This window comes from Oncorhynchus mykiss, chromosome 25 (assembly GCF_057628025.1).
Source record: "Oncorhynchus mykiss isolate SJ-2025 chromosome 25, ASM5762802v1, whole genome shotgun sequence".
In the NCBI taxonomy this organism is placed as follows: domain Eukaryota; kingdom Metazoa; phylum Chordata; class Actinopteri; order Salmoniformes; family Salmonidae; genus Oncorhynchus; species Oncorhynchus mykiss.
In genome coordinates this window covers 15837501-15864482 of record NC_143046.1, presented here as the reverse complement: position 1 = coordinate 15864482, position 26982 = coordinate 15837501, and the positions used below count along the sequence as shown (strand labels likewise).

The 26982-nt window shown below is 43.3% G+C and overlaps 1 protein-coding gene across 2 annotated transcripts in view; it reads left to right on the top strand.

Moving 5' to 3' along the window:
• LOC110504382 (cytoplasmic FMR1-interacting protein 2) overlaps positions 1-26982 on the top strand; it is a 79713-nt gene that overhangs the window by 44923 nt on the left and 7808 nt on the right. For both annotated transcript variants that reach the window (XM_090221551.1, XM_090221550.1), the window contains exons 8-24: positions 10944-11072; positions 15313-15417; positions 15678-15766; positions 18464-18701; positions 18879-19031; positions 19162-19301; positions 19681-19828; positions 19989-20142; positions 21132-21288; positions 21859-21955; positions 22065-22141; positions 22250-22358; positions 24313-24432; positions 24774-24973; positions 25172-25259; positions 25395-25538; positions 26724-26814. In XM_090221551.1, coding sequence (XP_090077677.1) covers positions 10944-11072; positions 15313-15417; positions 15678-15766; positions 18464-18701; positions 18879-19031; positions 19162-19301; positions 19681-19828; positions 19989-20142; positions 21132-21288; positions 21859-21955; positions 22065-22141; positions 22250-22358; positions 24313-24432; positions 24774-24973; positions 25172-25259; positions 25395-25538; positions 26724-26814 — 2239 coding nt within the window. The remainder of the gene's footprint in view (positions 1-10943; positions 11073-15312; positions 15418-15677; positions 15767-18463; positions 18702-18878; positions 19032-19161; positions 19302-19680; positions 19829-19988; positions 20143-21131; positions 21289-21858; positions 21956-22064; positions 22142-22249; positions 22359-24312; positions 24433-24773; positions 24974-25171; positions 25260-25394; positions 25539-26723; positions 26815-26982) is intronic.

Sequence of the window (26982 nt, the reverse complement as noted above, 5' to 3'; positions counted from 1 at the left end):
TGTATATTTCTCTCTGTAGTGTCTGCAGCAGCAGTAATACTGTGTATATTTCTCTCTGTAGTGTCTGCAGCAGTAGTAATAGTGTGTATATTTCTCTGTAGTGTCTGCAGCAGTAGTAATAGTGTGTATATTTCTCTCTGTAGTGTCTGCAGTAATAGTGTGTATATTTCTCTCTGTAGTGTCTGCAGTAATAGTGTGTATATTTATCTCTGTAGTGTCTGCAGCAGCAGTAATAGTGTGTATATTTCTCTGTAGTGTCTGCAGTAATAGTGTGTATATTTCTCTCTGTAGTGTCTGCAGCAGCAGTAATAGTGTGTATATTTCTCTCTGTAGTGTCTGCAGTAATAGTGTGTATATTTCTCTCTGTAGTGTCTGCAGCAGCAGTAATAGTGTGTATATTTCTCTCTGTAGTGTCTGCAGTAATAGTGTGTATATTTCTCTCTGTAGTGTCTGCAGTAATAGTGTGTATATTTCTCTCTGTAGTGTCTGCAGTAATAGTGTGTATATTTCTCTCTGTAGTGTCTGCAGTAATAGTGTGTATATTTCTCTCTGTAGTGTCTGCAGCAGCAGTAATAGTGTGTATATTTCTCTGTAGTGTCTGCAGTAATAGTGTGTATATTTCTCTGTAGTGTCTGCAGCAGCAGTAATAGTGTGTATATTTCTCTGTAGTGGCTGCAGTAATAGTGTGTATATTTCTCTGTAGTGTCTGCAGCAGCAGTAATAGTGTGTATATTTCTCTGTAGTGTCTGCAGCAGCAGTAATAGTGTGTATATTTCTCTCTGTAGTGTCTGCAGCAGCAGTAATAGTGTGTATATTTCTCTGTAGTGTCTGCAGTAATAGTGTGTATATTTCTCTCTGTAGTGTCTGCAGCAGCAGTAATAGTGTGTATATTTCTCTGTAGTGTCTGCAGCAGCAGTAATAGTGTGTATATTTCTCTGTAGTGTCTGCAGCAGTAGTAATAGTGTGTATATTTCTCTCTGTAGTGTCTGCAGCAGCAGTAATAGTGTGTATATTTCTCTCTGTAGTGTCTGCAGCAGCAGTAATAGTGTGTATATTTCTCTCTGTAGTGTCTGCAGCAGTAGTAATAGTGTGTATATTTCTCTCTGTAGTGTCTGCAGCAGCAGTAATAGTGTGTATATTTCTCTGTAGTGTCTGCAGCAGCAGTAATAGTGTGTATATTTCTCTCTGTAGTGTCTGCAGCAGCAGTAATAGTGTGTATATTTCTCTCTGTAGTGTCTGCAGTAATAGTGTGTATATTTCTCTCTGTAGTGTCTGCAGCAGCAGTAATAGTGTGTATATTTCTCTCTGTAGTGTCTGCAGCAGCAGTAATAGTGTGTATATTTCTCTCTGTAGTGTCTGCAGCAGCAGTAATAGTGTGTATATTTCTCTCTGTAGTGTCTGCAGCAGCAGTAATAGTGTGTATTTCTCTGTAGTGTCTGCAGTAATACTGTGTATATTTATCTCTGTAGTGTCAGCAGTAATAGTGTGTATATTTCTCTCTGTAGTGTCTGCAGTAATAGTGTGTATATTTCTCTCTGTAGTGTCTGCAGCAGCAGTAATAGTGTGTATATTTCTCTCTGTAGTGTCTGCAGCAGCAGTAATAGTGTGTATATTTCTCTCTGTAGTGTCTGCAGCAGCAGTAATAGTGTGTATATTTCTCTCTGTAGTGTCTGCAGCAGCAGTAATAGTGTGTATATTTCTCTGTAGTGTCTGCAGCAGCAGTAATAGTGTGTATATTTCTCTCTGTAGTGTCTGCAGCAGTAGTAATAGTGTGTATATTTCTCTCTGTAGTGTCTGCAGTAATAGTGTGTATATTTATCTCTGTAGTGTCTGCAGCAGCAGTAATAGTGTGTATATTTCTCTCTGTAGTGTCTGCAGTAATAGTGTGTATATTTCTCTCTGTAGTGTCTGCAGCAGCAGTAATAGTGTGTATATTTCTCTCTGTAGTGTCTGCAGTAATAGTGTGTATATTTCTCTGTAGTGTCTGCAGCAGCAGTAATAGTGTGTATATTTATCTCTGTAGTGTCTGCAGCAGCAGTAATAGTGTGTATATTTCTCTCTGTAGTGTCTGCAGCAGCAGTAATAGTGTGTATATTTCTCTGTAGTGTCTGCAGCAGCAGTAATAGTGTGTATATTTCTCTCTGTAGTGTCTGCAACAGCAGTAATAGTGTGTATATTTCTCTCTGTAGTGTCTGCAGTAATAGTGTGTATATTTCTCTCTGTAGTGTCTGCAGTAATAGTGTGTATATTTATCTCTGTAGTGTCTGCAGCAGCAGTAATAGTGTGTATATTTCTCTGTAGTGTCTGCAGTAATAGTGTGTATATTTATCTCTGTAGTGTCTGCAGCAGCAGTAATAGTGTGTATATTTCTCTCTGTAGTGTCTGCAGTAATACTGTGTATATTTCTCTCTGTAGTGTCTGCAGCAGCAGTAATAGTGTGTATATTTCTCTGTAGTGTCTGCAGTAATACTGTGTATATTTCTCTCTGTAGTGTCTGCAGCAGCAGTAATAGTGTGTATATTTCTCTCTGTAGTGTCTGCAGTAATACTGTGTATATTTCTCTCTGTAGTGTCTGCAGCAGCAGTAATAGTGTGTATATTTCTCTCTGTAGTGTCTGCAGTAATAGTGTGTATATTTCTCTCTGTAGTGTCTGCAGCAGCAGTAATAGTGTGTATATTTCTCTCTGTAGTGTCTGCAGCAGCAGTAATAGTGTGTATTTCTCTGTAGTGTCTGCAGTAATACTGTGTATATTTATCTCTGTAGTGTCAGCAGTAATAGTGTGTATATTTCTCTCTGTAGTGTCTGCAGCAGCAGTAATAGTGTGTATTTCTCTGTAGTGTCTGCAGTAATACTGTGTATATTTATCTCTGTAGTGTCAGCAGTAATAGTGTGTATATTTCTCTCTGTAGTGTCTGCAGCAGCAGTAATAGTGTGTATATTTCTCTCTGTAGTGTCTGCAGCAGCAGTAATAGTGTGTATATTTCTCTCTGTAGTGTCTGCAGTAATAGTGTGTATATTTCTCTCTGTAGTGTCTGCAGCAGCAGTAATACTGTGTATATTTCTCTCTGTAGTGTCTGCAGCAGTAGTAATAGTGTGTATATTTCTCTGTAGTGTCTGCAGCAGTAGTAATAGTGTGTATATTTCTCTCTGTAGTGTCTGCAGTAATAGTGTGTATATTTCTCTCTGTAGTGTCTGCAGTAATAGTGTGTATATTTATCTCTGTAGTGTCTGCAGCAGCAGTAATAGTGTGTATATTTCTCTGTAGTGTCTGCAGTAATAGTGTGTATATTTCTCTCTGTAGTGTCTGCAGCAGCAGTAATAGTGTGTATATTTCTCTCTGTAGTGTCTGCAGTAATAGTGTGTATATTTCTCTCTGTAGTGTCTGCAGTAATAGTGTGTATATTTCTCTCTGTAGTGTCTGCAGTAATAGTGTGTATATTTCTCTCTGTAGTGTCTGCAGTAATAGTGTGTATATTTCTCTCTGTAGTGTCTGCAGTAATAGTGTGTATATTTATCTCTGTAGTGTCTGCAGCAGCAGTAATAGTGTGTATATTTCTCTCTGTAGTGTCTGCAGCAGCAGTAATAGTGTGTATATTTCTCTCTGTAGTGTCTGCAGCAGCAGTAATAGTGTGTATATTTATCTCTGTAGTGTCTGCAGTAATAGTGTGTATATTTATCTCTGTAGTGTCTGCAGCAGCAGTAATAGTGTGTATATTTCTCTCTATAGTGTCTGCAGTAATAGTGTGTATATTTCTCTCTGTAGTGTCTGCAGCAGCAGTAATAGTGTGTATATTTCTCTGTAGTGTCTGCAGCAGCAGTAATAGTGTGTATATTTCTCTGTAGTGTCTGCAGTAATAGTGTGTATATTTCTCTGTAGTGTCTGCAGCAGCAGTAATAGTGTGTATATTTCTCTGTAGTGGCTGCAGTAATAGTGTGTATATTTCTCTGTAGTGTCTGCAGCAGCAGTAATAGTGTGTATATTTCTCTGTAGTGTCTGCAGCAGCAGTAATAGTGTGTATATTTCTCTCTGTAGTGTCTGCAGCAGCAGTAATAGTGTGTATATTTCTCTGTAGTGTCTGCAGTAATAGTGTGTATATTTCTCTCTGTAGTGTCTGCAGCAGCAGTAATAGTGTGTATATTTCTCTGTAGTGTCTGCAGCAGCAGTAATAGTGTGTATATTTCTCTGTAGTGTCTGCAGCAGTAGTAATAGTGTGTATATTTCTCTCTGTAGTGTCTGCAGCAGCAGTAATAGTGTGTATATTTCTCTCTGTAGTGTCTGCAGCAGCAGTAATAGTGTGTATATTTCTCTCTGTAGTGTCTGCAGCAGTAGTAATAGTGTGTATATTTCTCTCTGTAGTGTCTGCAGCAGCAGTAATAGTGTGTATATTTCTCTGTAGTGTCTGCAGCAGCAGTAATAGTGTGTATATTTCTCTCTGTAGTGTCTGCAGCAGCAGTAATAGTGTGTATATTTCTCTCTGTAGTGTCTGCAGTAATAGTGTGTATATTTCTCTCTGTAGTGTCTGCAGCAGCAGTAATAGTGTGTATATTTCTCTCTGTAGTGTCTGCAGTAATAGTGTGTATATTTCTCTGTAGTGTCTGCAGCAGCAGTAATAGTGTGTATATTTATCTCTGTAGTGTCTGCAGCAGCAGTAATAGTGTGTATATTTCTCTCTGTAGTGTCTGCAGCAGCAGTAATAGTGTGTATATTTCTCTCTGTAGTGTCTGCAGCAGCAGTAATAGTGTGTATATTTCTCTCTGTAGTGTCTGCAGCAGCAGTAATAGTGTGTATATTTCTCTCTGTAGTGTCTGCAGCAGCAGTAATAGTGTGTATTTCTCTGTAGTGTCTGCAGTAATACTGTGTATATTTATCTCTGTAGTGTCAGCAGTAATAGTGTGTATATTTCTCTCTGTAGTGTCTGCAGTAATAGTGTGTATATTTCTCTCTGTAGTGTCTGCAGCAGCAGTAATAGTGTGTATATTTCTCTCTGTAGTGTCTGCAGTAATAGTGTGTATATTTCTCTCTGTAGTGTCTGCAGCAGCAGTAATAGTGTGTATATTTCTCTCTGTAGTGTCTGCAGTAATAGTGTGTATATTTCTCTCTGTAGTGTCTGCAGTAATAGTGTGTATATTTCTCTCTGTAGTGTCTGCAGTAATAGTGTGTATATTTCTCTCTGTAGTGTCTGCAGTAATAGTGTGTATATTTCTCTCTGTAGTGTCTGCAGCAGCAGTAATAGTGTGTATATTTCTCTCTGTAGTGTCTGCAGCAGCAGTAATAGTGTGTATATTTCTCTCTGTAGTGTCTGCAGTAATAGTGTGTATATTTCTCTCTGTAGTGTCTGCAGTAATAGTGTGTATATTTCTCTCTGTAGTGTCTGCAGCAGCAGTAATAGTGTGTATATTTCTCTCTGTAGTGTCTGCAGTAATAGTGTGTATATTTATCTCTGTAGTGTCTGCAGCAGCAGTAATAGTGTGTATATTTCTCTCTGTAGTGTCTGCAGCAGCAGTAATAGTGTGTATATTTCTCTCTGTAGTGTCTGCAGCAGCAGTAATAGTGTGTATATTTCTCTGTAGTGTCTGCAGCAGCAGTAATAGTGTGTATATTTCTCTGTAGTGTCTGCAGTAATAGTGTGTATATTTCTCTGTAGTGTCTGCAGCAGCAGTAATAGTGTGTATATTTCTCTGTAGTGGCTGCAGTAATAGTGTGTATATTTCTCTGTAGTGTCTGCAGCAGCAGTAATAGTGTGTATATTTCTCTGTAGTGTCTGCAGCAGCAGTAATAGTGTGTATATTTCTCTCTGTAGTGTCTGCAGCAGCAGTAATAGTGTGTATATTTCTCTGTAGTGTCTGCAGTAATAGTGTGTATATTTCTCTCTGTAGTGTCTGCAGCAGCAGTAATAGTGTGTATATTTCTCTGTAGTGTCTGCAGCAGCAGTAATAGTGTGTATATTTCTCTGTAGTGTCTGCAGCAGTAGTAATAGTGTGTATATTTCTCTCTGTAGTGTCTGCAGCAGCAGTAATAGTGTGTATATTTCTCTCTGTAGTGTCTGCAGCAGCAGTAATAGTGTGTATATTTCTCTCTGTAGTGTCTGCAGCAGTAGTAATAGTGTGTATATTTCTCTCTGTAGTGTCTGCAGCAGCAGTAATAGTGTGTATATTTCTCTGTAGTGTCTGCAGCAGCAGTAATAGTGTGTATATTTCTCTCTGTAGTGTCTGCAGCAGCAGTAATAGTGTGTATATTTCTCTCTGTAGTGTCTGCAGTAATAGTGTGTATATTTCTCTCTGTAGTGTCTGCAGCAGCAGTAATAGTGTGTATATTTCTCTCTGTAGTGTCTGCAGTAATAGTGTGTATATTTCTCTGTAGTGTCTGCAGCAGCAGTAATAGTGTGTATATTTATCTCTGTAGTGTCTGCAGCAGCAGTAATAGTGTGTATATTTCTCTCTGTAGTGTCTGCAGCAGCAGTAATAGTGTGTATATTTCTCTCTGTAGTGTCTGCAGCAGCAGTAATAGTGTGTATATTTATCTCTGTAGTGTCTGCAGCAGCAGTAATAGTGTGTATATTTCTCTCTGTAGTGTCTGCAGCAGCAGTAATAGTGTGTATTTCTCTGTAGTGTCTGCAGTAATACTGTGTATATTTATCTCTGTAGTGTCAGCAGTAATAGTGTGTATATTTCTCTCTGTAGTGTCTGCAGTAATAGTGTGTATATTTCTCTCTGTAGTGTCTGCAGCAGCAGTAATAGTGTGTATATTTCTCTCTGTAGTGTCTGCAGTAATAGTGTGTATATTTCTCTCTGTAGTGTCTGCAGCAGCAGTAATAGTGTGTATATTTCTCTCTGTAGTGTCTGCAGTAATAGTGTGTATATTTCTCTCTGTAGTGTCTGCAGTAATAGTGTGTATATTTCTCTCTGTAGTGTCTGCAGTAATAGTGTGTATATTTCTCTCTGTAGTGTCTGCAGTAATAGTGTGTATATTTCTCTCTGTAGTGTCTGCAGCAGCAGTAATAGTGTGTATATTTCTCTCTGTAGTGTCTGCAGCAGCAGTAATAGTGTGTATATTTCTCTCTGTAGTGTCTGCAGTAATAGTGTGTATATTTCTCTCTGTAGTGTCTGCAGTAATAGTGTGTATATTTCTCTCTGTAGTGTCTGCAGCAGCAGTAATAGTGTGTATATTTCTCTCTGTAGTGTCTGCAGTAATAGTGTGTATATTTATCTCTGTAGTGTCTGCAGCAGCAGTAATAGTGTGTATATTTCTCTCTGTAGTGTCTGCAGCAGCAGTAATAGTGTGTATATTTCTCTCTGTAGTGTCTGCAGCAGCAGTAATAGTGTGTATATTTATCTCTGTAGTGTCTGCAGTAATAGTGTGTATATTTATCTCTGTAGTGTCTGCAGCAGCAGTAATAGTGTGTATATTTCTCTCTATAGTGTCTGCAGTAATAGTGTGTATATTTCTCTCTGTAGTGTCTGCAGCAGCAGTAATAGTGTGTATATTTCTCTCTGTAGTGTCTGCAGCAGCAGTAATAGTGTGTATATTTCTCTGTAGTGTCTGCAGCAGCAGTAATAGTGTGTATATTTCTCTGTAGTGTCTGCAGTAATAGTGTGTATATTTCTCTGTAGTGTCTGCAGCAGCAGTAATAGTGTGTATATTTCTCTGTAGTGGCTGCAGTAATAGTGTGTATATTTCTCTGTAGTGTCTGCAGCAGCAGTAATAGTGTGTATATTTCTCTGTAGTGTCTGCAGCAGCAGTAATAGTGTGTATATTTCTCTCTGTAGTGTCTGCAGCAGCAGTAATAGTGTGTATATTTCTCTGTAGTGTCTGCAGTAATAGTGTGTATATTTCTCTCTGTAGTGTCTGCAGCAGCAGTAATAGTGTGTATATTTCTCTGTAGTGTCTGCAGCAGCAGTAATAGTGTGTATATTTCTCTGTAGTGTCTGCAGCAGTAGTAATAGTGTGTATATTTCTCTCTGTAGTGTCTGCAGCAGCAGTAATAGTGTGTATATTTCTCTCTGTAGTGTCTGCAGCAGCAGTAATAGTGTGTATATTTCTCTCTGTAGTGTCTGCAGCAGTAGTAATAGTGTGTATATTTCTCTCTGTAGTGTCTGCAGCAGCAGTAATAGTGTGTATATTTCTCTGTAGTGTCTGCAGCAGCAGTAATAGTGTGTATATTTCTCTCTGTAGTGTCTGCAGCAGCAGTAATAGTGTGTATATTTCTCTCTGTAGTGTCTGCAGTAATAGTGTGTATATTTCTCTCTGTAGTGTCTGCAGCAGCAGTAATAGTGTGTATATTTCTCTCTGTAGTGTCTGCAGTAATAGTGTGTATATTTCTCTGTAGTGTCTGCAGCAGCAGTAATAGTGTGTATATTTATCTCTGTAGTGTCTGCAGCAGCAGTAATAGTGTGTATATTTCTCTCTGTAGTGTCTGCAGCAGCAGTAATAGTGTGTATATTTCTCTCTGTAGTGTCTGCAGCAGCAGTAATAGTGTGTATATTTCTCTCTGTAGTGTCTGCAGCAGCAGTAATAGTGTGTATATTTCTCTCTGTAGTGTCTGCAGCAGCAGTAATAGTGTGTATTTCTCTGTAGTGTCTGCAGTAATACTGTGTATATTTATCTCTGTAGTGTCAGCAGTAATAGTGTGTATATTTCTCTCTGTAGTGTCTGCAGTAATAGTGTGTATATTTCTCTCTGTAGTGTCTGCAGCAGCAGTAATAGTGTGTATATTTCTCTCTGTAGTGTCTGCAGCAGCAGTAATAGTGTGTATATTTCTCTCTGTAGTGTCTGCAGCAGCAGTAATAGTGTGTATATTTCTCTCTGTAGTGTCTGCAGCAGCAGTAATAGTGTGTATATTTCTCTGTAGTGTCTGCAGCAGCAGTAATAGTGTGTATATTTCTCTCTGTAGTGTCTGCAGCAGTAGTAATAGTGTGTATATTTCTCTCTGTAGTGTCTGCAGTAATAGTGTGTATATTTATCTCTGTAGTGTCTGCAGCAGCAGTAATAGTGTGTATATTTCTCTCTGTAGTGTCTGCAGTAATAGTGTGTATATTTCTCTCTGTAGTGTCTGCAGCAGCAGTAATAGTGTGTATATTTCTCTCTGTAGTGTCTGCAGTAATAGTGTGTATATTTCTCTGTAGTGTCTGCAGCAGCAGTAATAGTGTGTATATTTATCTCTGTAGTGTCTGCAGCAGCAGTAATAGTGTGTATATTTCTCTCTGTAGTGTCTGCAGCAGCAGTAATAGTGTGTATATTTCTCTGTAGTGTCTGCAGCAGCAGTAATAGTGTGTATATTTCTCTCTGTAGTGTCTGCAGCAGCAGTAATAGTGTGTATATTTCTCTCTGTAGTGTCTGCAGTAATAGTGTGTATATTTCTCTCTGTAGTGTCTGCAGTAATAGTGTGTATATTTATCTCTGTAGTGTCTGCAGCAGCAGTAATAGTGTGTATATTTCTCTGTAGTGTCTGCAGTAATAGTGTGTATATTTATCTCTGTAGTGTCTGCAGCAGCAGTAATAGTGTGTATATTTCTCTCTGTAGTGTCTGCAGTAATACTGTGTATATTTCTCTCTGTAGTGTCTGCAGCAGCAGTAATAGTGTGTATATTTCTCTGTAGTGTCTGCAGTAATACTGTGTATATTTCTCTCTGTAGTGTCTGCAGCAGCAGTAATAGTGTGTATATTTCTCTCTGTAGTGTCTGCAGTAATACTGTGTATATTTCTCTCTGTAGTGTCTGCAGCAGCAGTAATAGTGTGTATATTTATCTCTGTAGTGTCTGCAGTAATAGTGTGTATATTTCTCTCTGTAGTGTCTGCAGCAGCAGTAATAGTGTGTATATTTCTCTCTGTAGTGTCTGCAGCAGCAGTAATAGTGTGTATATTTCTCTCTGTAGTGTCTGCAGTAATAGTGTGTATATTTCTCTCTGTAGTGTCTGCAGTAATAGTGTGTATATATCTCTCTGTAGTGTCTGCAGTAATAGTGTGTGTATTTCTCTGTAGTGTCTGCAGTAATAGTGTGTATATTTCTCTCTGTAGTGTCTGCAGTAATAGTGTGTATATTTCTCTCTGTAGTGTCTGCAGTAATAGTGTGTATATTTATCTCTGTAGTGTCTGCAGTAATAGTGTGTATATTTCTCTCTGTAGTGTCTGCAGTAATAGTGTGTATATTTCTCTCTGTAGTGTCTGCAGCAGCAGTAATACTGTGTATATTTCTCTCTGTAGTGTCTGCAGTAATAGTGTGTATATTTCTCTCTGTAGTGTCTGCAGCAGCAGTAATAGTGTGTATATTTCTCTGTAGTGTCTGCAGTAATAGTGTGTATATTTCTCTCTGTAGTGTCTGCAGCAGTAGTAATAGTGTGTATATTTATCTCTGTAGTGTCTGCAGTAATAGTGTGTATATTTCTCTCTGTAGTGTCTGCAGCAGCAGTAATAGTGTGTATATTTCTCTCTGTAGTGTCCTCAGTAATAGTGTGTATATTTCTCTCTGTAGTGTCTGCAGTAATAGTGTGTATATTTCTCTCTGTAGTGTCTGCAGCAGTAGTAATAGTGTGTATATTTATCTCTGTAGTGTCAGCAGTAATAGTGTGTATATTTATCTCTGTAGTGTCTGCAGCAGCAGTAATAGTGTGTATATTTATCTCTGTAGTGTCAGCAGTAATAGTGTGTATATTTCTCTCTGTAGTGTCTGCAGCAGTAGTAATAGTGTGTATATTTATCTCTGTAGTGTCTGCAGTAATAGTGTGTATATTTATCTCTGTAGTGTCTGCAGCAGCAGTAATAGTGTGTATATTTATCTCTGTAGTGTCTGCAGCAGCAGTAATAGTGTGTATATTTATCTCTGTAGTGTCTGCAGCAGCAGTAATAGTGTGTATATTTATCTCTGTAGTGTCTGCAGCAGCAGTAATAGTGTGTATATTTATCTCTGTAGTGTCAGCAGTAATAGTGTGTATATTTCTCTCTGTAGTGTCTGCAGCAGCAGTTGGAGGTGATTCCTGGCTATGAAGAGTTGTTAGCAGACATTGTCAACATCAGTGTTGATTACTATGAGAACAAAATGTACCTGACACCCAGCGAGAAACACATGCTGCTCAAGGTAAGAGCCTCATCTAACTCTTTGTCCTACCTGCCTTTCTCTAGATACCTGTCTCTGTCTGGATCTTAACTACCTGTTTCTGTCTGGATCTTAACTACCTGCCTTTCTCTAGATACCTGTCTCTGTCTGGATCTTAACTACCTGTTTCTGTCTGGATCTTAACTACCTGCCTTTCTCTAGATACCGGTCTCTGTCTGGATCTTAACTACCTGCCTTTCTCTAGATACCTGCCTCTGTCTAGATCTTAACTACCTGTTTCTGTCTGGATCTTAACTACCTGCCTTTCTCTAGATACCTGTCTCTGTCTGGATCTTAACTACCTGTTTCTGTCTGGATCTTAACTACCTGCCTTTCTCTAGATACCTGTCTCTGTCTGGATCTTAACTACCTGTTTCTGTCTGGATCTTAACTACCTGCCTTTCTCTAGATACCGGTCTCTGTCTGGATCTTAACTACCTGCCTTTCTCTAGATACCTGTCTCTGACTGGATCTTAACTACCTGCCTTTCTCTAGATACCTGTCTCTGTCTGGATCTTAACTACCTGCCTTTCTCTAGATACAGGTCTCTGTCTGGATCTTAACTACCTGCCTTTCTCTAGATACCTGTCTCGGTCTGGATCTTAACTACCTGCCTTTCTCTAGATACCTGTCTCTGACTGGATCTTAACTACCTGCCTTTCTCTAGATACCTGTCTCTGTCTGGATCTTAACTACCTGTTTCTGTCTGGATCTTAACTACCTGCCTTTCTCTAGATACCGGTCTCTGTCAGGATCTTAACTACCTGCCTTTCTCTAGATACCTGTCTCTGTCAGGATCTTAACTACCTGCCTTTCTCTAGATACCTGTCTCTGTCTGGATCTTAACTACCTGCCTTTCTCTAGATACCTGTCTCTGTCTGGATCTTAACTACCTGTTTCTGTCTGGATCTTAACTACCTGCCTTTCTCTAGATACCGGTCTCTGTCAGGATCTTAACTACCTGCCTTTCTTTAGATACCGGTCTCTGTCTGGATCTTAACTACCTGCCTTTCTCTAGATACCTGTCTCTGTCTGGATCTTAACTACCTGTTTCTGTCTGGATCTTAACTACCTGCCTTTCTCTAGATACCTGTCTCTGTCTGGATCTTAACTACCTGTTTCTGTCTGGATCTTAACTACCTGCCTTTCTCTAGATACCGGTCTCTGTCAGGATCTTAACTACCTGTTTCTGTCTGGATCTTAACTACCTGTTTCTGTCTGGATCTTAACTACCTGCCTTTCTCTAGATACCGGTCTCTGTCAGGATCTTAACTACCTGTCTCTGTCTGGATCTTAACTACCTGCCTTTCTCTAGATACCGGTCTCTGTCAGGATCTTAACTACCTGCCTTTCTTTAGATACCGGTCTCTGTCTGGATCTTAACTACCTGCCTTTCTCTAGATACCTGTCTCTGTCTGGATCTTAACTACCTGCCTTTCTCTAGATACCTGTCTCTGTCTGGATCTTAACTACCTGTTTCTGTCTGGATCTTAACTACCTGCCTTTCTCTAGATACCGGTCTCTGTCAGGATCTTAACTACCTGCCTTTCTCTAGATACCTGTCTCTGTCTGGATCTTAACTACCTGCCTTTCTCTAGATACCTGTCTCTGTCTGGATCTTAACTACCTGTTTCTGTCTGGATCTTAACTACCTGCCTTTCTCTAGATACCGGTCTCTGTCAGGATCTTAACTACCTGCCTTTCTTTAGATACCGGTCTCTGTCTGGATCTTAACTACCTGCCTTTCTCTAGATAACTGTTTCTGTCTGGATCTTAACTACCTGCCTTTCTCTAGATACCTGTCTCTGTCTGGATCTTAACTACCTGCCTTTCTCTAGATACCTGTCTCTGTCTGGATCTTAACTACCTGCCTTTCTCTAGATACCTATCTCTGTCTGGATCTTAACTACCTGCCTTTCTCAAGATACCTGTCTCTGTCTGGATCTTAACTACCTGCCTTTCTCTAGATACAGTGCCTTGCGAAAGTATTCATGCCCCCTTGAACTTTGCTACCTTTTGCCACATTTCAGGCTTCAAACATAAAGATATAAAACTGTATTTTTTTGTGAAGAATCAACAACGAGTGGGACACAATCATGAAGTGGAACGACATTTATTGGATATTTCAAACTTTTTTAACAAATCAAAAACTGAAAAAAGTCCTGTATTTGTCTCCATCCATCTTCCCATCAATTTTAACCATCTTCCCTGTCCCTGCTGAAGAAAAGCAGGCCCAAACCATGATGCTGCCACCACCATGTTTGACAGTGGGGATGGTGTGTTCAGCTGTGTTGCTTTTACGCCAAACATAACGTTTTGCATTGTTGACAAAAAGTTCAATTTTGGTTTCATCTGACCAGAGCACCTTCTTCCACATGTTTGGTGTGTCTCCCAGGTGGCTTGTGGCAAACTTTAAACAACACTTTTTATGAATATCTTTAAGAAATGGCTTTCTTCTTGCCACTCTTCCATAAAGGCCAGATTTGTGCAATATACGACTGATTGTTGTCCTATGGACAGAGTCTCCCACCTCAGCTGTAGATCTCTGCAGTTCATCCAGAGTGATCATGGGCCTCTTGGCTGCATCTCTGATCAGTCTTCTCCTTGTATGAGCTGAAAGTTTAGAGGGACGGCCAGGTCTTGGTAGATTTGCAGTGGTCTGATACTCCTTCCATTTCAATATTATCACTTGCACAGTGCTCCTTGGGATGTTTAAAGCTTGGGAAATCTTTTTGTATCCAAATCCGGCTTTAAACTTCTTCACAACAGTATCTCGGACCTGCCTGGTGTGTTCCTTGTTCTTCATGATGCTCTCTGCGCTTTTGACGGCCCTCTGAGACTATCACAGTGCAGGTGCATTTATACGGAGACTTGATTACACACAGGTGGATTGTATTTATCATCATTAGTCATTTAGGTCAACATTGGATCATTCAGAGATCCTCACTGAACTTCTGGAGAGAGTTTGCTGCACTGAAAGTAAAGGGGCTGAATAATTTTGCACGCCCAATTGTTCAGTTTTTGATTTGTTAAAAAAGTTTGAAATATCCAATAAATGTCGTTCCACTTCATGATTGTGTCCCACTTGTTGTTGATTCTTCACAAAAAAATACAGTTTTATATCTTTATGTTTGAAGCCTGAAATGTGGCAAAAGGTCGCAAAGTTCAAGGGGGCCGAATACTTTCGCAAGGCACTGTACCTGTCTCTGTCTGGATCTTAACTACCTGCCTTTCTCTAGATAAGTGTCTCTGTCTGGATCTTAACTACCTGCCTTTCTCTAGATACCTGTCTCTGTCTGGATCTTAACTACCTGCCTTTCTCTAGATACCTGTCTCTGTCTGGATCTTAACTACCTGCCTTTCTCTAGATACCTGTCTCTGTCTGGATCTTAACTACCTGCCTTTCCTAGATACCTGTCTCTGTCTGGATCTTAACTACCTGCCTTTCTCTAGATACCTGTCTCTGTCTGGATCTTAACTACCTGCCTTTCTCTAGATACCTGTCTCGGTCTGGATCTTAACTACCTGCCTTTCTCTAGATACCTGTCTCTGTCTGGATCTTAACTACCTGCCTTTCTCTAGATACCTGTCTCTGACTGGATCTTAACTACCTGCCTTTCTCTAGATACCTGTCTCTGTCTGGATCTTAACTACCTGCCTTTCTCTAGATACCTGTCTCGGTCTGGATCTTAACTACCTGCCTTTCTCTAGATACCTGTCTCTGTCTGGATCTTAACTACCTGCCTTTCTCTAGATACCTGTCTCTGTCTGGATCTTAACTACCTGCCTTTCTCTAGATACCTGTCTCTGACTGGATCTTAACTACCTGCCTTTCTCTAGATACCTGTCTCTGACTGGATCTTAACTACCTGCCTTTCTCTAGATACCTGTCTCTGTCTGGATCTTAACTACCTGCCTTTCTCTAGATACCTGTCTCGGTCTGGATCTTAACTACCTGCCTTTCTCTAGATACCTGTCTCTGTCTGGATCTTAACTACCTGCCTTTCTCTAGATACCTGTCTCTGACTGGATCTTAACTACCTGCCTTTCTCTAGATACCTGTCTCTGACTGGATCTTAACTACCTGCCTTTCTCTAGATACCTGTCTCTGTCTGGATCTTAACTACCTGCCTTTCTCTAGATACCTGCCTCTGTCTAGATCTTAACTACCTGTCAGGTGATGGGTTTGTGTAATATCCCACTCTGTGTGTGTGTGTGTCAGGTGATGGGTTTTGGTCTCTATCTGATGGACGGTAACGTCAGTAACATCTACAAACTAGACGCCAAGAAGAGGATCAACCTGGGAAAGATCGACAAGTTCTTCAAGGTTGGTGTGTGTGTGTGTGTGTGTGTGTGTGTGTGTGTGCTCTCCACACCAAAGCAGCCATCTAACTTTTCCTTGTGGCCATGTCAGTACTTTAACACCAATATGTTATTATTGGATCACACATCCTGACTGAAGCCCTGTCTGTCTCTGTCTGTGTGTCTCTGTCTGTCTCTGTCTCTGTCTGTGTGTCTCTGTCTGTCTCTGTCTGTCTCTGTCTGTCTCTGTCTGTCTCTGTCTGTGTGTCTTGTTTGATGCCTCAGCTGCAGGTGGTGCCTCTGTTTGGAGATATGCAGATAGAACTATCACGTTACATAGAGACCAGCGCCCACTACGAGGAGAACAAGTCCAAGTAAGAACATCATCCATCTTTAAACTGACAAACTCTGAAAACTCAGACCTCTAACAAGTCTTGAACCCCAGCCTCTACCCCACAGGTGTCAAAGTCAACCCCAGCCTCTACTCCACAAGTGTCAAACTCAACCCCAGCCTCTACCCCACAAGTGTCAAACTCAACCCCAGCCTCTAAACCACAGGTGTCAAACTCAACCCCAGCCTCTACCCCACAGGTGTCAAACTCAACCCCAGCCTCTACCCCACAGGTGTCAAACTCAACCCCAGCCTCTACCCCACAGGTGTCAAACTCATCCCCAGCCTCTACCCCACAGTTGTCAAACTCAACCCCAGCCTCTAAACCACAGGTGTCAAACTCAACCCCAGCCTCTACCCCACAGGTGTCAAACTCAACCCCAGCCTCTACCCCACAGGTGTCAAACTCAACCCCAGCCTCTACCCCACAAGTGTCAAACTCAACCCCAGCCTCTACCCCACAAGTGTCAAACTCAACCCCAGCCTCTACCCCACAGGTGTCAAACTCAACCCCAGCCTCTACCCCACAAGTGTCAAACTCAACCCCAGCCTCTACCCCACAGGTGTCAAACTCAACCCCAGCCTCTAAACCACAGGTGTCAAACTCAACCCCAGCCTCTACCCCACAGGTGTCAAACTCAACCCCAGCCTCTACCCCACAGGTGTCAAACTCAACCCCAGCCTCTACCCCACAGGTGTCAAACTCATCCCCAGCCTCTACCCCACAGTTGTCAAACTCAACCCCAGCCTCTAAACCACAGGTGTCAAACTCAACCCCAGCCTCTACCCCACAGGTGTCAAACTCAACCCCAGCCTCTACCCCACAGGTGTCAAACTCAACCCCAGCCTCTACCCCACAAGTGTCAAACTCAACCCCAGCCTCTACCCCACAAGTGTCAAACTCAACCCCAGCCTCTACCCCACAGGTGTCAAACTCAACCCCAGCCTCTACCCCACAAGTGTCAAACTCAACCCCAGCCTCTACCCCACAGGTGTCAAACTCAACCCCAGCCTCTACCCCACAGGTGTCAAACTCAACCCCAGCCTCTACCCCACAGGTGTCAAACTCAACCCCAGCCTCTACCCCACAGGTGTCAAACTCAACCCCAGCCTCTACCCCACAGGTGTCAAACTCAACCCCAGCCCCTACCCCACAGGTGTCAAACTCAACCCCAGCCTCTACCCCACAGGTGTCAAACTCAACCCCAGCCTCTACCCCACTAGGTCTAGGTCTTAATTGGTTTGTTAGGAACTCCCCACACTTGCTTGTCTAGGTCTTAATTGGTTAGTTAGGAACTCCCCACACCTGGTTGTCTAGGTCTTAATTGGTTAGTTAGGAACTCCCCACACCTGGTTGTCTAGGTCTTAATTGGTTAGTTAGGAACTCCCCACACCTGGTTGTCTAGGTCTTAATTGGTTAGTTAGGAACTCCCCACACCTGGTTGTCTAGGTCTTAATTGGTTTGTTAGGAACTCCCCACACGTGGTTGTCTAGGTCTTAATTGGTTTGTTAGGAACTCCCCACACGTGGTTGTCTAGGTCTTAATTGGTTTGTTAGGAACTCCCCAGACCTGGTTGTCTAGGTCTTAATTGGTTTGTTAGGAACTCCCCACACCTGGTTGTCTAGGTCTTAATTGGTTAGTTAGGAACTCCCCACACGTGGTTGTCTAGGTCTTAATTGGTTTGTTAGGAACTCCCCACACGTGGTTGTCTAGGTCTTAATTGGTTAGTTAGGAACTCCCCACACCAGGTTGTCTAGGTCTTAATTGGTTAGGTAGGAACTCCCCACACCTGGTTAGGTCTTAATTGGTTTGTTAGGAACTCCCCACACGTGGTTGTCTAGGTCTTAATTGGTTAGTTAGGAACTCCCCAGACCTGGTTGTCTAGGTCTTAATTGGTTAGTTAGGAACTCCCCACACCTGGTTAGGTCTTAATTGGTTAGTTAGGAATTCTCCACACCTGGTTAGGTCTTAATTGGTTAGTTAGGAACTCCCCAGACCTGGTTGTCTAGGTCTTAATTGGTTTGTTAGGAACTCTCCACACCTGGTTGTCTAGGTCTTAATTGGTTAGTTAGGAACTCCCCACACCTGGTTAGGTCTTAATTGGTTAGTTAGGAATTCTCCACACCTGGTTAGGTCTTAATTGGTTAGTTAGGAATTCTCCACACCTGGTCTTAATTGGTTAGTTAGGAACTCTCCACACCTGGTTGTCTAGGTCTTAATTGGTTAGTTAGGAACTCCCCACACCTGGTTAGGTCTTAATTGGTTAGTTAGGAACTCTCCACACCTGGTTGTCTAGGTCTTAATTGGATACATATTGAAAAGAAATAGCAAAAATCAGCATATACTCGGCCCTCTCCTATCCCCTGACTCTCCTATAGGTGGATGTGTACCCAGAGCTTCACCTCCCCCAGTACAACCTGTGTGAACCCTGACCTCTGACTTCTCTCCTACAGGTGGATGTGTACCTAGAGCTTCACCTCCCCAGTACAACCTGTGTGAACCCTGACCTCTGACCTCTCTCCTACAGGGGGACGAGTACCCAGAGCTCCATCTCTCCCCAGTACAACCTGTGTGAACCCTGACCTCTGACCTCTCTCCTACAGGTGGACGTGTACCCAGAGCTCCATCTCTCCCCAGTACAACCTGTGTGAACCCTGACCTCTGACCTCTCTCCTACAGGTGGACGTGTACCCAGAGCTCCATCTCTCCCCAGTACAACCTGTGTGAGCAGATGGTTCAGATTCGTGATGACCACATCCGGTTCATCTCGGAGCTGGCTCGCTACAGTAACAGTGAGGTAGTGACCGGGTCAGGCCTGGACAGTCACAAGTCAGACGAGGAGTACAGGGAACTGTTTGACCTGGCACTCAGAGGGTTACAGCTGCTGTCCAAGTGGAGCACACACGTCATGGAAGTGGTGAGTAGGGGAACGGGGTGTGTGTGTGTGTGCGTGGTTTATGTTGAGAAGGGGACGTGTGTAGTACGTGCTTGGTCCCATATATTTTTATTTATTTATTTTAATGAATTAAGTCATTATATTTCTACCAGGTCCTGTGATTTTCAGTTTACTCTGACACCATATTCTCTCTCTCAGTACTCGTGGAAGCTGGTCCACCCAACAGATAAGTTCTGTAACAAGGACTGTCCTGGCACAGCGGAGGAGTATGAGAGAGCTACACGTTACAACTACACCTCAGAGGAGAAGTTTGCCCTGGTCGAGGTCATCGCCATGATCAAGGGACTGCAGGTCAGAAACACACACTGTACCTACAGACAGCTAGGTCATGACATCGTTGGGACGCTTACAGAATAGTAACATAGCATCGTTTCACCACCGTGGGTCTACTTTGGTGTTGATGAGGGTATCTGCGTTGTAGGTGTTGATGGGTCGTATGGAGAGCGTATTCAACCAGGCCATAAGGAACACCATCTATGCAGCCCTGCAGGACTTTGCCCAGATGACCCTCAGGGAGCCTCTACGTCAGGCCGTACGCAAGAAGAAGAACGTTCTCATCAGGTACCATACTGGCTGCACTCATTCTTGTTCAACTGTTAACATATTTCAGGCAAGAGAACCTCTTAAGAGGTACTGTAGCATCTTGTTATCTGGTCTTGATGAAAAACACCTTGGAAAAAAAGGCTCAAGTCCCCTCAAAGGCTCAAGTATGCGTACGGCACAATTTTCACTGTTTGCTAGATACAGTAGAACCATGGACCTTCCATCGTTAGCTAGGCTGCTTCTTAAATGGCCCCCTATACCTATGGCCCTGGTCAAAAGTAGTGCTATGGGCCCTGGTCAAAAGTAGTGCACTATATAGGGAATAGGGTGCAATTTGGGACATACCGATAGTCATTCTCTATAATGCTGATTCTCTGATAACCTTCTCTCTCTCTAGTGTCCTGCAGGCGATCCGTAAGACCATATGTGACTGGGAGGGGGCTCGGGAGCCTCCCAATGACCCTTGTCTCAGGGGGGAGAAGGACCCCAAGGGAGGGTTCGACATCAAGGTGCCCCGCAGAGCTGTGGGACCCTCGAGCACACAGGTACACCAGGGTAGAGAGGGAAGGGTAACAGAGGTTTAGGGGAATTAGGAAGAGACTGATGTGACTCGGGGATGGAGGCATGCTGTAGGGACAGGATCAAGTACAGGGACTTTGTAAGGGAATGGACTATTTAGACTTTTCTTTCTCTCTCCCTCTCAAGCTGTACATGGTTCGTACCATGCTGGAGTCGTTGATAGCTGATAAGAGTGGTTCTAAGAAGACTCTACGCAGCAGTCTGGATGGACCCATAGTACTGGCTATAGAAGACTTCCACAAACACTCCTTCTTCTTCACACACCTGCTCAACTTCAGCGGTATGTATACACACACACACACACACACACACACACACACACACACACACACACACACACACACACACACACACACACACACACACCAACCATTCAATTGATCACCTCCATAATATCATGTTGTTTTTCTCCCGTTATAATATCATGTTATTTATCTCCTGTTATAATATCATGTTATTCCCCCGCTGTCCTGTATTGGTGTCATGTTATTCACCTCCTGTCCTGTATTGGTGTCATGTTATTCACCTCCTGTTCTGTATTGGTGTCATGTTATTCCCCTCATGTCCTGTATTAGTGTCATGTTATTCACCTCCTGTCCTGTATTGGTGTCATGTTATTCCCCTCCTGTCCTGTATTAGTGTCATGTTATTCCCCCGCTGTCCTGTATTGGTGTCATGTTATTCACCTCCTGTCCTGTATTAGTGTCATGTTATTCCCCTCCTGTCCTGTATTAGTGTCATGTTATTCCCCTCCTGTCCTGTATTAGTGTCATGTTATTCCCCTCCCGTCCTGTAGAGGTGCTGCAGCACTGCAGTGACCTGTCTAAGCTGTGGTTCAGGGATTTGCAGGGATTTGTAGTTTTGCATGGTGTCTACTTTGATGCTAAATAGCACTTTTGAATGTGAGAGTAAATAGAGCTGAGTATATTGATAAAAGTCACCTTGATCAAGAGAGTTCCATGGTTATCAAGACTTCACGCCAGGGTAAGTCTACACGAAACACAGACCTTTCTTTAAGTGTTTCTAAAATTTCCTATGGGCAAAATGAATGGTGGAAAAACGATTGGAACCATTTCCTTGTTAGACCGCTAGGTTTTATGGGTATTATGACACCTCCACTGTGGAGCACTATAATAATATGTTGTCATTTCCCCTCCTATCCTGTGGTAGCGCTGTAGCACTGCTGTGACCTGTCTCAGCTGTGGTTCAGAGAGTTCTTCCTCTAGTAATAATATAATAATATCATGTTATTCCCTTCCTGTCCTCCAGAGGCGCTGCAGCACTGCTGTGACCTGTCTCAGCTGTGGTTCAGAGAGTTCTTCCTGGAGCTGACCATGGGTCGCAGGATCCAGTTCCCCATCGAGATGTCCATGCCCTGGATCCTCACAGACCACATACTGGAGACCAAGGAGCCATCCATGATGGAGTAAGACACTGTTTAGACCACTGTGTGTGTGTGCGTGTGTGTGTGTGTGTGTGTGTGTGTGTGTGTGTGTGTGTGTGTGTGCAGGTGAGGGAGAGGAACAGACGAGTAGAGGGAGATGGAGGGTGAGGGACAGATATTGTCTCTCTGTTGTCATTGTGTCCATGTTGAGTTTGTGTGTGTGTGTGTGTGCAGGTGAGGGAGAGGAACAGACAAGAGTAGAGGGAGATGGAGGGTGAGGGACAGATATTGTCTCTCTGTTGTCATTGTGTCCATGTTGAGTCTGTGTGTGTGTGTGTGTGTGTGTGTGCAGGTGAGGGAGAGGAACAGACAAGAGTAGAGGGAGATGGAGGGTGAGGGACAGATATTGTCTCTCTGTTGTCATTGTGTCCATGTTGAGTGTGTGTGTGTGTGTGTGTGTGTGTGTGTGTGCAGGTGAGGGAGAGGAACATACAAGAGTATAGGGAGATGGAGGGTGAGGGACAGATATTGTCTCTCTGTTGTCATTGTGTCCATGCTGAGTCTGTGTGGGTTTGTGCCTGCTGATGCCATCCTGCCTGTTATTTCTCCCAGGTATGTGTTGTACCCTCTGGACCTCTACAATGACAGTGGCTACTACGCTCTGACCAAGTTCAAGAAACAGTTCCTCTACGATGAGATAGAGGCTGAGGTAAACTAGCACGAAACAAAGATGGCCGCCTCAGAAATCATAAAATGACAAGTAATTTATCACCGATCCCCACAAGAGTAGTGAGTTAGGGATTCTGTTTTTCCTACAGGTGAACCTGTGCTTCGATCAGTTTGTCTACAAGCTGGCTGATCAGATATTTGCCTACTACAAAGCCATGTCTGGAAGGTAAGAGACGGCTGGAGACACCACAGTAAACAGATACAAGACTGAATCATGTTGTTGAGGTGGTTAAATCAAGCAGTGAAGGATGTTGTTGTGTGTTTTGCTCCACAGTGTCCTCCTGGACAAGCGTTTCAGGGCAGAGTGTAAAAACTATGGTGTGATCATCCCCTACCCCCCCTCCAACCGTTATGAGACCCTGCTCAAACAGAGACACGTACAGGTAGGTCTGTCGTACACCACCCTGGGTGACCACATGTCCGTGATTATCTGGGACAGTCTCGCTTTTTGTCCCGCGTCTAAGAAATCATATCCCACATTTTATTAACAAATTAAAACACCACAAATTTACAATAAAAGGTTGATTTGTCCCGTATTTCAGTCAGACTTCCTATTGATTTGATGAGAATTGACATTCCAGCATGTCTCTCTTGCTGTCACGTTGCCCTTATGACAAGATATTATATGATAAGGACGTGGTGGGGGGTGTTAAACACTTCTCCAATCATTGATGAGATCTGATATTCTCTGCACCGCATCACGTTTTACAAATCCTTTCGGGCTAAATTCCAGCTGAACTTGGAGAGGACAATTTAGTACTTACACAAAGCATGTGTCTAACGAAGAGCTAGACAAGGAAGTAAACTTGGAGAGGACAATTTAGTACTTACACAAAGCATGTGTCTAACGAAGAGCTAGACAAGGAAGTAAACTTGGAGAGGACAATTTAGTACTTACACAAAGCATGTGTCTAACGAAGAGCTAGACAAGGAAGTAAACTTGGAGAGGACAATTTAGTACTTACACAAAGCATGTGTCTAACGAAGAGCTAGACAAGGAAGTAAACTTGGAGAGGACAATTTAGTACTTACACAAAGCATGTGTCTAACGAAGAGCTAGACAAGGAAGTAAACTTGGAGAGGACAATTTAGTACTTACACAAAGCATGTGTCTAACGAAGAGCTAGACAAGGAAGTAAACTTGGAGAGGACAATTTAGTACTTACACAAAGCATGTGTCTAACGAAGAGCTAGACAAGGAAGTAAACTTGGAGAGGACAATTTAGTACTTACACAAAGCATGTGTCTAACGAAGAGCTAGACAAGGAAGTAAACTTGGAGAGGACAATTTAGTACTTACACAAAGCATGTGTCTAACGAAGAGCTAGACAAGGAAGTAAAGGGCAGTGTTAGACTGAAAGATGTACTCTATTTACACTGGTGTTTGTTCTTCACAGTATTAGACTGAAAGATGTACTCTATTTACACTGGTGTTTGTTCTTCACTGGTTGCCCTTTTCTTGGGGCAACAGGTCACAAATCTTGCTGTTGTGATGGCACACTGTGGTATTTCACCCAGTAGATATGGGAGTTTATCAAAATCGGGTTTGTTTTCGAAATCTTTGTGGGTCTGTCTAAACTGAGGGAAATCTGTGTCTCTAATATGGTCATACATTTGGCAGGAGGTTAGGAAGTGCAGCTCAGTTTCCACCTCATTTTGTGGGCAGTGAGCACATAGCCTGTCTTCTCTTGAGAGCCATGTCTGCCTACGGCGGTCTTTCTCAAAAGCACGGCTATGCTCACTGAGTCTGTACAGTCAAAGCTTTCCTTAATTTTTGGGTCAGTCACAGTGGTCAGGTATTCTGCCACTGTGTACTCTCTGTTTAGGGCCAAATACCATTTTAGTTTGCTCTGTTTTTTTGTTAATTTGTTTGTTAATTCTTTCCAACGTGTCAAGTAATTATCTTTTTGTTTTCTCATGATTTGGTTGGGTCTAATAGTGTTGCTGTTCTGAGGCTCTGTGGGGTCTGTTTGTGTTTATGAACAGCCCCAGTACCAGCTTGCTTAGGGGACTGTAGGTGATGGCTTTGTTAAGGAAGGTTTGGGTACTCTCTCTCTCTTTCTCCCTCTCTCTCTCTCTCTCTCTCTCTCTCTCTCTCTCTCTCTCTCTCTCTCTATCTCTCTCTCTCTCTCCATCTCTCTCTCTCTCTCTCTCTCTCTCTCTCCATCCCTCTCTCTCTCTCTCCATCCCTCTCTCTCTCTCTCTCCATCTCTCTCTCTCTCTCTCTCTCTCTCTCTCTCTCTCTCTCTCTCTCTCTCTCTCTCTCTCTCTCTCTCTCTCTCTCTCTCTCTCTCTCTCTCTCTCTCTCTCTCTCTCTCTCTCTCTCTCTCTCTCCAGCTCCTAGGTCGCTCCATCGATCTGAACCGTCTGGTCACCCAGAGGATCTCAGCAGCCATGTACAAGTCTCTGGACCAGGCCATCAGTCGCTTTGAGAGTGAAGACCTCACCTCCATTGTGGTGAGAACACCAGGGCAGGAGCATACTGTATACCGTGGTCTCAACCTTCCCACACACCATACAACCAACACTACTTCACACTCCTAGCCCTGCGTCAAATGTACACTCTCAGATAGCATACTGTCAGTCACATTTCACACACCAGGCTCACTCTCATTGGTCCTGTCCTGTCCTCTTGGCCCTATGCTCCACTGGCCACAATATTACCTGCTTTTGTTCTATCTTTTCATTATCATTATCTCTCTCTGTCTGTCTGTCTGTCTGTCTGTCTGTCTGTCTGTCTGTCTGTCTGTCTGTCTGTCTGTCTGTCTGTCTGTCTGTCTGTCTAATCCACCCATCAGGAGTTGGAGTGGTTGATGGACATCAACAGACTGACTCATCGTCTGCTCTCGAAGCACATGACCCTGGACAGCTTCGACGCTATGTTCCGTGAGGCCAACCACAATGTGTCTGCCCCCTACGGACGCATCACGCTCCATGTCTTCTGGGAACTCAACTTTGACTTCCTCCCCAACTACTGCTACAACGGCTCCACCAACCGGTCAGTGGTAGGGGGAAGGGGGTGTTTTTGGGTAGTCTTGGACATGTTCACAAGCTTACTGTTCTTGGGCAGCTGATTGCCGGTCTATCTAAACATCGCTCAGGTTCAGCAGTTGGCTATCTATATTCTAATTAGTCATTACCTAAGTGGACTCCTGCTCATGACCCCTGAACTCTATCTCATTCCCTGTGTCCTCAGCTTCGTTCGGACTGCCATCCCCTTTACCCAGGAGCCTCAGCGAGACAAGCCTGCCAACGTGCAGCCGTACTACCTGTATGGGTCTAAGGTATGTACTGTGTACTGTCTGCTATTTTCATTCAACTATAGAAATGAGAATGATGTGTAACTATTTTTAGAGCACTTTTGAGAGCATGTTTCTGATGTAATATTTCCTCCCCCTCTCCCTCTCTCCCTCTCCCAGCCTCTGAACATTGCCTACTCACACATCTATAGCTCCTACAGGAACTTCGTAGGCCCGCCCCACTTCAAGACCATCTGTCGTCTCCTTGGTTACCAGGGCATCGCCGTGGTGATGGAGGAATTGCTCAAGATAGTCAAGAGCCTGGTATTATGGGCTATTTGTCTCTCATTGTCTGAATGTACTCCTACATAGCAGCCTCTGTTAAAAAAAGTCGATCCAACTAATCTCCTCTCTTTTTATCCTCTCCCTCTGATACTTCCTCCCACTCTCCCTCTGATACTTCCTCTCCCTCTGATACTTCCTCCCACTCTCCCTCTGATACTTCCTCCCCCTCTGATACTTCCTCTCCCTCTGATACTTCCTCTCCCTCTGATACTTCCTCTCCCTCTGATACTTCCTCTCCCTCTGATACTTCCTCTCCCTCTGATACTTCCTCTCCCTCTGATACTTCCTCCCTCTCTGATACTTCCTCTCCCTCTGATACTTCCTCTCCCTCTGATACTTCCTCTCCCTCTGATACTTCCTCCCCCTCTCCCTCTGATACTTCCTCTCCCTCTGATACTTCCTCTCCCTCTGATACTTCCTCCCCGTCTCCCTCTGATACTTCCTCTCCCTCTCCCTCTGATACTTCCTCTCCCTCTGATACTTCCTCTCCCTCTGATACTTCCTCTCCCTGTGATACTTCCTCCCCCTCTCCCTCTGATACTTCCTCCCCCTCTCCCTCTGATACTTCCTCTCCCTCTGATACTTCCTCTCCCTCTGATACTTCCTCTCCCTCTGATACTTCCTCCCCGTCTCCCTCTGATACTTCCTCTCCCTCTCCCTCTGATACTTACTCTCCCTCTGATACTTCCTCTCCCTCTGATACTTCCTCTCCCTCTGATACTTCCTCTCCCTCTGATACTTCCTCCCCCTCTCCCTCTGATACTTCCTCCCCCTCTCCCTCTGATACTTCCTCTCCCTCTGATACTTCCTCTCCCTCTGATACTTCCTCCCCGTCTCCCTCTGATACTTCCTCTCCCTCTGATACTTCCTCTCCCTCTGATACTTCCTCCCCCTCTCCCTCTGATACTTCCTGTCCCTCTGACACTTCCTCCCCCTCTCCCTCTGATACTTCCTCCCCCTCTCCCTCTGATACTTCCTCTCCCTCTGATACTTCCTCTCCCTCTGATACTTCCTCTCCCTCTGATACTTCCTCTCCCTCTGATACTTCTTGCCCCTATCCCTCTGATACTTCTTGCCCCTATCCCTCTGATACTTCCTCTCCCTCTGATACTTCTTGCCCCTATCCCTCTGATACTTCCTCCCCCTCTTCTCTTCCCTACTTAGTTGCAGGGCACTATCCTGCAGTATGTGAAGACTCTGATCGAGGTGATGCCTAAGATCTGTCGCCTGCCGCGCCACGAGTACGGATCCCCAGGTCGGTTCATTGTAGAGGAGAGGTAGTTCAGTGAACCCACAGCAAATGTCTAGGCTTTAGCTCAGAGGGCTAACACAGGCATGACTCGTACAGACAACCCAGGTTTGAAACCCGGTCAGTCCCAGACAATAACACTTCCTCTTGTTGTCCCATCATATTATAGTCCTC